Source organism: Oncorhynchus kisutch, linkage group LG1 (assembly GCF_002021735.2).
Source record: "Oncorhynchus kisutch isolate 150728-3 linkage group LG1, Okis_V2, whole genome shotgun sequence".
Taxonomy (NCBI): domain Eukaryota; kingdom Metazoa; phylum Chordata; class Actinopteri; order Salmoniformes; family Salmonidae; genus Oncorhynchus; species Oncorhynchus kisutch.
In genome coordinates, this window is record NC_034174.2 from 66,251,616 (window position 1) to 66,264,287 (window position 12,672).

The 12,672-nt window shown below is 43.6% G+C and overlaps 1 protein-coding gene across 1 annotated transcript; it reads left to right on the plus strand.

Annotated features, from left to right (window-relative positions):
• The first annotated feature begins 4,375 nt into the window (after nucleotides 1–4,375).
• LOC109874602 (suppressor of cytokine signaling 7-like) lies at nucleotides 4,376–12,265 on the plus strand. The gene is made up of 9 exons (XM_031830458.1): nucleotides 4,376–6,373; nucleotides 6,685–6,746; nucleotides 6,897–7,001; nucleotides 7,723–7,854; nucleotides 8,482–8,630; nucleotides 9,010–9,178; nucleotides 10,520–10,648; nucleotides 10,839–10,974; nucleotides 11,441–12,265. The coding sequence occupies exons 1-9, from the start codon at nucleotides 4,854–4,856 to the stop codon at nucleotides 11,559–11,561; spliced, it is 2,523 nt and encodes an 840-aa protein (XP_031686318.1). The 5' UTR covers nucleotides 4,376–4,853; the 3' UTR covers nucleotides 11,562–12,265.
• Nucleotides 12,266–12,672: the final 407 nt, after the last annotated feature.

Sequence of the window (12,672 nt, forward strand, 5' to 3'; positions counted from 1 at the left end):
CGTGTATGTCTGTGTGTGTCTTTGTGTGTGTGTTTGTGTGTTTGTGTGTGTGTGTGTGTGTGTGTCTGCAGCGCAAAAAGGAGAGAGGAGGATGCAGGATGAGGGTTAATCCGCCTGTATTTGGTGATCCATCAGAATCCTGCGCTCGATGGATTAACCCCTGGCATTCCAGCGGGGTCAGCCAGGAGAGTGGATGAGGGACCAGGCTGCTCTTTGATCATCCTGGAATATGTACACAGTGACACACACTGTAAGGGAAGCCAGGGATTCTATAGATATGATGATGCTTTCAGCTGTATGATGTGTGTTGACAAATAGATTGCCCGTGTCTATTTAGTGAACAGGTGGAGATAGATTCATATTGAGTGTCGTTATGTTTGGCTATAAAATGGGAATCTCCCTTATCACACGATTCAGTATTCATCATCACTTAGAATGATGGAAGAAGGGAGGTTGGGAGAGAAGGAGAGAGAGAGGGGGAGTGTTTGTGTGTGTGAGAGGGAGCGAGTGTGATTGTGATAGAGAGAGAGAGAATGAGAGAGAGACACCTCCCACCCCATCCCATATCGCAGTGATGGAGCAGGCACTGGGTGATGCAGGCAAATCCTTGTTTTGGTGCCATGGCAACGGGCTTCTGAGAATTTTCATCCATTCCTGTGGGCCCCCTACCCCCACCCAGGACTGCAGAGCAGGGGAGGTGCTGCAGTGGTGTGGGAAAGACAATGAGGCTGCACAGATGTGTGTGTGTGTGTGTGCGTGTGTGTATGTCACAGTACATTGATTGCAGTTGTATGAATGTATGTGCAGACTTTATCAATGTATTTGCTGGTGTGGGTCCGTGCACATGGCGTGTGTGTGTGTGTGTGTGTGTGTGTGTGTGTGTGTGTGTGTGTGTGTGTGTGTGTGTGTGTGTGTGTGTGTGTGTGTGTGTGTGTGTGTGTGTGTGTGTGTGTGTGTGTGTATATAAATGTGTATAATCTGTGTGTTTCTGTGTGTTCAAATGTGCCTGTGCTTTTACTGTATGTAGTTGGGAGTTTGTTCATAGTAATACAGAATTAAGCCTGCTTGTAAATGCTAAGATACCTAATGATCAGTGCATAGTCTGTGTTTATGTATACATCCATTTAAATCTCACATCCAGGACTTAATGGCAATGCAAATCTCACAATCAGGACACTGTTTAAAATGACCCTAGATAAGCAATCAATTTTATAGTTGAGCATATGTGCATCTTCAGCCCCTTGTGTTGCCAACCCTGTCCAACATTACCTGTATGAGCAGCTTTTGAATTAAACATTATCTGTGATCATGATAATGCATTACTCTGCACCATCTCATTGACTTAAATATATGTGTTTACATACTAGCTAGCACTTATCAAGAATTAAATGTCTTTTCCATCCATTCCACTATGGTCATTTGTATTCAACTGGACTTGTGGGTTTACCATCATTGGTGGCCTGTAGCACCACCTTCTGGTTGAGAGATGTAAATAAAAAATATATACAGTTAAAGCCATTTTGCCACAACGTTGGAAGTATGCTTGGGGTTATTTTGTGAAGTGCACCAGTCCCTCCTGCAGCAAAGCACCCTCACAACATGATGCTGCCACCCCCGTGCTTTACATTTGGGATGGTGTTCTTCGGCTTGCAAGCCATCCCCTTTTTCCTCCAAACATAACAATGGTCATTATGGCCAAACAGTTCTATTTTTGTTTTATCAGACCAGAGAACATTTCTCCAAAAAGTATGATCTTGTCCCCATGTGCAGTTGTAAACGGTAGTCAGGCTTTTTTATGGCAGTTTTGGAACAGTGGCTTCTTCCTTGCTGAGTGGCCTTTCAGGTTATGTCGATATTGGACTCGTTTTACTGTGGATATAGATACTTTTGTACCTGTTTCCTCCAGCATCTTCACAGTGTCCTTTGATGTTGTTCTGGGATTGATTTGCACTTTTCATATGTTCATCTCTAGGAGACAGAATGCGTCTCCTTCCTGAGCGGTATGACGGCTGCGTGGTCCCATAGTGTTTATACTTGCGTACGATTGTTTGTACAGATGAACGTGGTACCTCCAGGCATTTGGAAATTGCTTCCAAGGATGAACCAGACTTGTGGAGGTCTACAATTATTTTTCTGACTTCTTGGCTGATTTCTTTTGATTTTCCCATGATATCAAGCAAAGAGGCACTGAGTTTGAAGGTAGGCCTTGAAATAGATCCACAAGTACACCTCCAATTGACTCAAATTATGACATCCACAAAGTAGATGTCCTAACTGACTTGCCAAAACTATAGTTTGTTAACAAGAAATTTGTGGAGTGGTTGAAAAACGAGTTTTAATGACTCCAACCTAAGTGTATGTAAACTTCCGACTTCAATTGTATTTTTACAATGGATTGAATGAGTCATGATTTATGGTTGAAAACCTTTGTCATCCTTTGTCTGCAAGGTGGTGTGTTTTGTATATGAGAGGTGGAGGAAATTGATAGCATCCTGAAATCTGAAATAGGGTATCCAACAAGGGGATATAGGCATTTCTGAAATGTAGGTTGTCAAGCTCAGGACCGTGCTGCTTGCTCTGATGGAAGGCTCTAGAATCACCCAATCATGTCTTATCACTTTAATTGGGGAACAATGAGTGCAGTCTAGGAGGCCACTCCTCTGGATCTAGCAGGCTAAAAGTGGAAGTCAAATGGTTATGATAGGAGAGGTCTAATTATAAATGCCCATGCATTGATGATTTATCTTTTGAAAATGAATTGGTGGAATTTATATTCTATCCTGTTCTATTCTATGACATTACATTTTATGAGTGACACATGGATTGCTGAATCACCATATTTATGTTTTTAAGTGCCGTCATAGAGTGTGAGGGCCTGTGTAAGGACTCTCGTCCAGGATGTTTTGACGATGTGTCACAGTCTGGAGTAGAATAGAGTCTGAATCTTTTATTTCTTATTTTTCTCCCCTAATTTCCTTAGTCACTTTAATAGCACAGTGTTAGATTGTTTCTTCCCGAGCCAAATTGAACTGAAATTGACACAGCTTTTAAGTTGGCGAAGACTGGGCGGTGAGATGCCAAGAACAGACTGAGCAGAACAGGTGCCCAGCACTGCCCACAGCCATTGGCACAAGTGGTCAGATTTTTATTCTGTACACTGGAGAAAATAATGGACTAATTTGTTGAAGTCATGCAATAATTTGCCAAGACATGCAGTGAAATCAAAATAGGCCTTGCATACTAAATGTTTATTATTGCCTAAACTATTACGGATGTTATTACTCTGCTGATTCTTGCAATGAATCAATCCATAGCCTATTATACAGGCATCAATCAATCAAATTCAGCAACAACAAATATAGTTGCCCCAATCAATGTCAATAATAGGAACAATTTGAATGTTGGAATATTTAGGCTACAATGCAAGTCACTGATTGCAAAGTAGCCTAGCATTCTGAAATGATTCATTATTTGTTTTATTTTGTGTGTATTTTTTTGTATTGTTAGATATTACTGCACTGTTGGAGCTAGAAAACACAAGCATTTTGCTGCACCTGCGATAACATCTGCAAATCTGTGTACACGACCAATAAACTTTCATTTGATTTCTCTCTCTCATCACTTCACACTACAGGGAGAGAGAAAGGCTATGTGCACACTGCCCACAAAATTAGATGGAAACTGAGCTGCACTTCCTAACCTCCTGCGCCATATTAGAGAGAGAAATCAAATGAACGTTTATTGGTCGTGTACACAGATTTGCAGATGTTATCGCAGGTGCAGCAAAATGCTTGTGTTTTCTAGCTCCAACAGTGCAGTAATATCTAGCAATACAAAAAAATACACACAAAATAAACCAAATAATTAATCATTTCAGAATGCTAGGCTACTTTGCAATCAGTGACTTGCATTGTAGCCTAAATATTCCAATATGACCATATTAGAGACACGTATTTCCCTCAGATTACACAGATACACAAAGAATTTGAAATCAAACCTGATTTTGATAAATTCCCATGTCAACTGGGTGAAATAACACAGTGTGCCATCACAGCAGCAAGATTTGTGACCTGTTGCCACAAGAAAAGGTCAACTAGTGAAGAACAAACACCATTGTAAATAGAACACATATTTATGCTTATTTGTTTACCCTTTTGTACTTTAACCCTTTGTACGTCGTTACAACACTGTATATATACATAATATGACATTTGTAATGTCTTTATTCTTTTGGAACTTTTGTGAGTGTAATGTTTACTGTCCATTTTTATTGTTTATTTCACTTTTGTGTATAATCTACCTTACTTGCTTTGGCAATGTTAACATATGTTTCCCATGCCAATAAAGCCCCTTGAATTGAATTGAAACGGGGGAGGGAGAGGGAGGGAGAGACAAGGTACACAAAGTAACACACTGAACGCAGAATGCATAGGATTTGCGGAAGTGAGGGAGCGGGTGGGGCTTCGCTGGGAACCGGAGAGAGAGAGAGAGGGAGATAGAGATAGGGAGAGAAAGAGAGAGAGAGTGGTCAGACTTGTGAGGCTTTTTATTCTAACAAATGAGACCGTATGTTTGACCCCGGGGTTCGCCTGCTTACAACAGCAAGCTGGATATATTTATGCGTGCACTCGCTCGGTCTTCGTTAGAATATAAATGGATGTCGTTTTTTTTGTAGGCGCTTTATCTGTGCGATAATGAAAGAACGCTTGAAATAGTTTATTCGCTTGTAGCCTATTTATGGTAGATAGCGCTTTGGCCCTTCTTTATTATAAGACAACGGGGATCCATCAAACGGCGGAAGCTATGTGAAGCGTAGAACTCGTTTATTCCCTTTCGTGAATTGAGGAATAATTATGAACAACGCGCAAGATATGTCTCCCGATTTTGTCTTGATGCGCCTGGTTTCCGCGGCCGAGGATGACCGCTTGGACGAGGAGAATGGGAATCTGTCGTCGGGTGGAGTGGTGGCAGGACTCGGTAAAGAGGTCTTGGCTCATAGCAACATGAAAGGGGGCTTGGAATTCGCCCGAGATCCCACGACAGGCCTCGCGCATTCCGGCAATCTCTCTTCGCTGAACAATGCACAGCAGAGCGGCGGAACGGCGGCACCTGACAGCGGGGTGATGGCGACTAAACCGTCGGTGTCTATTCCTCCTCCACACAGCGCCATGGAGGCCAAGGGCTTTGAGTTTGCTCACAGAGGCGGCTTACGGCCTCAGCTCCTTGTGTTTCCTAACATATTGAGGGATGGTGAGGGGATTTTAGAATGTGAATCCGACGGTCGGAATCAGTCGAGGAAACATATTGGTTTGGACAAGACCTCCGGCTCTGTCTCCGACCTAACCGGAGGCATCAATAACAATACGCTCAGTGCCGGCGACGCGCAACAGCAGAACCATCTGTCCCAGAGCTGGGGTCTGCATCCCCGGGTGGTATTATCCACGGTTGCTGCCGATATCGAGGGAGGTGAGCTATGCCACCGGCACAGTTTGATCACCAACCCATCAGACTGGCCTCCCTTAAGGGATAAATCCAATCCTTTCACAATGATAGAGTCGAAATGGGGGTGCACAACCGGGGAGCTGCCCGACGGCCCAGTGTTCGACCTGGCCAGAAGGTTCGGGGAGCTGGGGCTCGGCGCGGTACCCAAGATATTATTCAAGGACGGGGCGATGCCCCAGTGCTCGTGTCAGGGCGCACATGGGCCGGCACCAGCGGGGATGGGGCATGGGGATGACCCCACTGAGACTAGCGATGCTTTGTTGGTGCTAGAGGGGCTGGGGACTGGGGACGTGGCCAGGCTGGGTATCACTGGATGCCCAGAGGATGATTCGGATGAAAGTCGAGCACGTCGAGTTCAGAAGATGTCCGGTGCATTTTCTCTCAGTAGCTTTCAGGCAGAGTTGACCAGACAGATGGAAGGGGTGGCTGGAGAACCTTGTCCGTCGGCGCACGGTGACGCACAAGTATGTAGCCTGCATGGACACGTACCTAACCCAACTCAACCGAGCCCGGGAGATACAGAACAGAATCCGGAGGTGTCGACATTACCTGGGGCCTCTGCGGCTACACCGAGCTCGGACCGACCTGTCAGTCCAACCCCTAGCCAGGCATCTACACCCCGGAAGCGGGCGGACAAGTGCGTCAGTGAGCCCCGGACTCCAACCGGTCGGGTCGAGAAAACACTCAAAGTTCCAGGAAAGTCCAGAAAGGGCTCACTTAAAATACGCCTGAGTAAACTTTTCAGAACTAAAAGCTGTAGTGGTTCCAATAGCCTTCTGGATAAGAGGCCATCAGTGGCCTATTCAATCTCCTCCGCTGGAAGTCTGACGGACATGGCCAGTGGAAGTGGTGGGGAGCATGACGTGGACAGGTAAGGACTTCCACACTTTTAAGCATCGTGAGTAATTACTGATTGTATACCTATAATTTATAGCAGGCTATAGAGATCAACTCATTTATTGATTGGTTACAGTGCCAGGTACTATTGTAGAGCCTATCCTAAAATATAATATTTTCTATCAGGATATTATAGGCCCAGAACTGTCAGAATTGTTTCTAAATCTGGGTTTCTCTAAATCTAGGCTACCTAACTCTAATATCTATTTTTCACCCGATCACCTCTATATTCCATCCCTCTATAACTTATTTCATTCCTATTTTGCTGTCTTTCTCTTGCCACAGCCAACCCCAAATGACCAGGGCCCAAAGTGCTTTCTCTCCTGCTTCCTTTGCTCCTTTCACTGGTAAGGGGCTCTACCATTTCTTGGCTGAGGAGGCAAACTCGGGTCCAAGAACTCACGTTTCTTTACTAGCATCACTCTCTTCCTCTATCATTTCCTTTCTCACATTCCCTCTCTCTCTTTCTCTTTCCTTCTTTCCATTTCTGGGTGCAGGCGAGACTGTTTCATTGGTGGATGTGGATATTTCGAGGAGAGGGGCGAACACTCTGCACCCTCCCACGCCTCCACCTCCGCCACGCAGAAGTCTCAGTCTATTAGGTACTTTACCTCCTTTCTTTCTCTCTGTTCTTTCTCTATTTCTCTCTGTGTGTCTCTCTGTAGAGTAGCCTATTTTTCTCTGTGTGTTTCCTTGTGTCCCTCCCTTTCTTGCACGCATCTCTTTTGCTTATGATTGTACCTGTAGGCACACATAAACACTAAAAATGATTACTGCATACCCTCACTCACCCTACTCTCCTATACCCACTGTATTACCTCCCTCCCCTGAAAGCTATATCACAGTATATAAACATACCCATTCTGTTCTATGGTGATGGAGAGCCTAATAGCTTTACACCTTCTCTGATCCCCACGGCAACTCTCACATCAACAGCCATGAGAGACTGTTGTATTGTGGCCTTACAGACCAGTGTTTCTCAACGTCGATCCTGGGGACCCACCCTCTCGACCTATCAGAATTGAATGTTCAGCCAAGCAGTGGAACAAGGACAAACCAATTTGCTGAATGTCACGTTAAATCACCCATTTCTCGCAACCTATAAATATCAACTTACATCAGATGTAGTTTGGATTTGTTAGTTACCCTAGAATACTTCAAGGAGTGCATAAAAAATATATATATATATATATATATATATATAAAAAAAAGTTGAGATGAAAACTTCATATCACAGTGGGTCCAAAGGAGCGGAGTTGAGAAAGCCTGTGATATAGACCCCTCCCTCGTCTGAAACCCCCCTTCCCCCCTGCTCTGTTCCAGATGACATAGGTGGGCCGCAGCCTGGTCCTTTCCTAGTGAGTGTTATGGGGGCCTCCCTACAGTCCCTTCCCCTGCCTCTTCCTCCTCCTCATCCCTCCCATGCCACCATCCAGCATAGTATCAGCCTCAATGGTAAGACACCAGAGAGCTGGGAGCTGTGCATGGGGCAAACGGGCGGACGGTGTCGTAATAGAACACGTAATGGCCAGAGCTAAGACTCTGAAAAGACCATAATACAAAACAGTACCAATATGATATATTTATAATGCTGTATTTATAAACGTGTGAATATATCAGTAATCCATATGTGTAATATCTGCAGTTCTGAATATATATGTAACATAAAACCTATATGCCTGTCGGATAATGCCTAAGTTCATAGAGTGATATGGTGTGACACTTGCGTGTTGTGGTGAAGGTTGTATAGTTGCCCTCAGGTGAAATACTGTAAGTGCTTGTATTCAGGAAAGACTATCAGCATGGAAATGAATCGTGAAGGTGCATGGTGTGCGGTCGGACACCAATGCTTGTCTAACATTTGTATTATATGCCTTGAGAATGAGTATTTGTGGCACCTGGTCTGTCTAAGCAGTCTTACTCAAACTGAACACTGTTATCATCTATTAGTAACAAGTCCTAACTTGAGATCTATGCATGTAACTTGTACTTTCTTGCAACTCCCATTTATACCAAATGCAATGGTTTGGGCTACACATTCATATCATTGTGTCTAGCTGAATATTTCTCTATTTGTTTCAGATGCATTCCTCCGGGCCCTGCCTCACTCCACCTCTTCACAGCTCCTCTCAGCTCCTCCCCCTTCCAGGTTGGCCCCGCCCCCAAGGCTCTGTCCTCTGAGGCGGCCTGAGGCCAGCAACTTCACCGCTAGTCTGAGAGAGCTGGAAAAAGTAATTGCGACACACTCAACAACACTCGCAAATACACATACGTATTGATTGAATCACTACTAATTGATTGGGTTACATACTAACAAATAGGTACAAACCTTTAATTGATGATAACTGCCTTGGTGTGGGTGGGTGTGTGTGTGATAACAAACCTTTAATTGATGATAACTGCCTTGGTGTGTGTGTGATAACAAACCTTTAATTGATAATAACTGCCAAGTGTGGGTGTGTGTGTGTGTGTAATAACAAACCTTTAATTGATAATAACTGCCTCATGACATTAATTCAGTTCTGTGTTTGTATTCGATTCTATGGATGGTGTGTGTGTGTGTATGTTTCTATGATATTCATTCATAATCATCTACATGTCTATCCCCAGTGTGGCTGGTATTGGGGTCCTATGAACTGGGAAGATGCAGAGATGAAGTTGAAGGGGAAGCCTGACGGGGCGTTCCTGGTGAGGGACAGCTCTGACCCCCGCTACATCCTCAGCCTCAGCTTCCGCTCCCAGGGAGTTACACACCACACGCGCATGGAGCACTACAGAGGTGAGTTACACACACCACACGCGCACGGAGCACTACAGAGGTGAGTTACACACACCACACATGCACGGAGCACTACAGAGGTGAGTTACACACACCACACGCGCACTACAGAGGTGAGTTACACACACCACACGTGCACTACAGAGGTGAGTTGCACACACCACACGCGTATGGAGCACTACAGAGGTGAGTTACACACACCACACGCGCACGGAGCACTACAGAGGTGAGTTACACACACAACACCCGCACGGAGCACTGAAGAGGTGTCGTGTGTACCGTAAATACTCAGAAACACATACAGTCAGTCAATCACACAAATATAAATGTTGTAGCTACTCACTCAGTCATTATGTTTATTAACACACGTACACACGCACACACACCCATACACTCACACAGACACACACACGCACACAGCAAAGTGGTGAGTCACCCACACACAAAGTGGGTAAACGACAACGACATGCTCGCAAATATACATGGCATATGCATAAAGCACTTCTAACAGGATTTACTCACATACAGACACATTCATCATGCAGTGTAAATATATGACAGACAGAAAGCATGCAATTAATTCTATTTATGTTTTACACATACTGCACATATCAGCCACCCAACTCACAGGGTAGTTGAGAAAAACAGGTTTGATACATGACATATGATATAATACGTGCTGTTAAAAAAAGTAATAAAGCATTATACCTGAACACTTTAAATCAAATGGTACCACTAGGTTCTATTTCATTCCCCTTTAAATGGTATGTGGTTCTATTTCATTCCCCTTTAAATGGTATTTGGTTCTATTTCATTCCCCTTTAAATGGTATTTGGTTCTATTTCATTCCCCTTTAAATGGTATGTGGTTCTATTTCATTCCCCTTTAAATGGTATTTGGTTCTATTTCATTCCCCTTTAAATGGTATTTGGTTCTATCTCATTCCCCTTTAAATGGTATGTGGTTCTATTTCATTCCCCTTTAAATGGTATTTGGTTCTATCTCATTCCCTTTTAAATGGTATGTGGTTCTATTTCATTCCCCTTTAAATGGTATTTGGTTCTATTTCATTCCCCTTTAAATGGTATTTGGTTCTATTTCATTCCCCTTTCATTGGTATTTGGTTCTATTTCATTCCCCTTTAAATGGTATTTGGTTCTATTTCATTCCCCTTTAAATGGTATTTGGTTCTATTTCATTCCCCTTTAAATGGTATTTGGTTCTATTTCATTCCCCTTTAAATGGTATTTGGTTCTATTTCATTCCCCTTTAAATGGTATGTACGTGTGAGTGTTCGGTGTAACCTTCAGTGGTGTGTCCCTTCCATGTTTCCATCTATAGGGACATTCAGCTTGTGGTGTCATCCCAAGTTTGAGGACCGATGTCATTCTGTGGTGGAGTTTATCGAGCGAGCCATCATGCACTCCAAAAATGGAAAATTCCTCTACTTCCTGCGTTCACGTGTGCCAGGTAAAAACGTCCCCCATTCCTACACGGCCTAACCAATTAGATGTTTATTTGAACTACAACATAGTGTAGTGGTTGTAATGACAGTAAGCATAGCATACAAGGTTGCTGAGAGGTTACGACCATCTGTATTGGTTGTTTGTGCTCATTCGTGTGTGCGTGTCGAATGTGTGTGTGTTTGTGTGTGTTCCAGGGCTCCCCCCTACCCCGGTGCAGCTGCTCTACCCAGTGTCCCGGTTCAGCAACGTCAAGTCCCTGCAGCACCTCTGTCGCTTCTGCATCCGACAAATGGTCCGCATCGACCACATCCAGGAGCTGCCGCTGCCCAAGTACTGCCATACTCAATTTACCCAAATATTGATTTAGTCATTCATTTTAACCTTGTATTTGTTTTCTTGGAAATAGTTGTTAGTGAATTAGCATTCTCTCCTGAGCTTTGACAGAAATGCCTCGGCATATTCTTTTAGTTTAAATAAAGAACTAATGGAAATAATCCTTGATTGCTGACAGACTAGACATGGATGATGCGCTTTGAGACCAAGTGAAAAGTGGTATATATAGCAGCTGTACTTTAATGCAATCCATCATCATCATCATCATCATCAGTTTCCTTTATTTTATGGAGTGTTATACACAGATAGAATACTACTTAATGCAATCCATCATCATCATCATCAGTTTCCTTTCTTTTATGGAGAGTGTTATACACAGAAAGAAAACTACTTCACATGCTAAACATAATGTAAAGGTATATTTTTGCATAAGGGATTACTCATTTGACCTCTCCCTCTCCAGACCACTGATCATGTACCTGAGGAAGTTCTACTACTACGATGCAGAGGAAGAGATGTACCTGTCAATCAAGAGCATTCGACCAGGGGCTGGAGTAGAGAAAGAGGCGGAGTCTCAGACGTAACTGGAAGAGGTGTCTGCTGGTCTGCCAGTCTTCCAGCATCAGCCAATCAAAGTCCTCGGCACCCTCTGAATCCAGTCGGCTGCAGTCAAAGGGGTCCAGATTACCTAGCCCTTCTCTTGACTTTGGCCAATGAGAGTAGAAAGGGACAGTAGTGGAATGCTGGAAAATTGTCCATACGGAGTGCACACATGGGGCTGGGACAAAAAAGGACACAGCCTCATTGAGAACGGACTGGAGAACGGACTCGTCTAGCCTGTAACAACCTGAAAACAAACAAAAAAACAACTTGAACCTAGACTTTGAATCAATCCCTAGACAGATATTCACTGTACCTATGAACTGAAGTTGATGCACTGGTCCATTTGTACTGCTATTTTTTCCAATTATCATAATTTTCTTGTTTTCTTCCCTCCTGTTGCTATGAGGGTTGTTGTGGACTCCAATTGGCCCACAGGAGGCCATGGTTGATCTTTGTTTGTTGGTTTTAATTGTCAAAAAATCCCTGATTGTAACTTGCGCATCATTCTGTTCCTTCGTACCCCAGCTGGCCACAGGCTCAGCATTTTCAGTAAAAGAGAAAAAATATGGCTTCCCTCTTTTGCACAATCATTTTCAATTGACTGAAGTAAAGTGGTAGTAGGAGCCAGGCGCACCGGTTTGAGTGTGTCAAGAACTGCAACGCTGCTATGTTTTTCACACTCAACAGTTTCCTGTGTGTATCAACAATGGTCCACCACCCAAAGGACATCCAGCCAACTTGACACAACTGTGAGAAGCAGTGGAGTCAACATTGGCCAGCATCCCTGTGGAACACTTTTCACACCTTGTAGAGTCCCTACCCTGACAAATTGAGGCTGTTCTGAGGGTAATGCACATCTCAATCCACACATACAGTGGGGCAAAAAAGTATTTAGTCAGCCACCAATTGTGCAAGTTCTCCCACTTAAAAAGATGAGAGAGGCCTGTCATTTTCATCATAGGTACACTTCAACTATGACAGACAAAATGAGAAGAAAAAAAACCAGAAGATCACATTGTAGGATTTTTAATTGATTTATTTGCAAATTATGGTGGAAAATAAGTATTTGGTCAATAACAAAAGTTTATCTCA

Excerpts from the sequence above, each read along its gene's own strand:
- LOC109874602 (XM_031830458.1), top strand. The coding sequence starts at position 4,854 with ATGAACAACGCGCAAGATATGTCTCCCGATTTTGTCTTGATGCGCCTG. Across the intron at positions 6,374-6,684 it reads GGGGAGCATGACGTGGACAG|CCAACCCCAAATGACCAGGG; the intron begins GTAAGGACTTCC and ends CTCTTGCCACAG. Across the intron at positions 7,002-7,722 it reads CAGAAGTCTCAGTCTATTAG|ATGACATAGGTGGGCCGCAG; the intron begins GTACTTTACCTC and ends GCTCTGTTCCAG.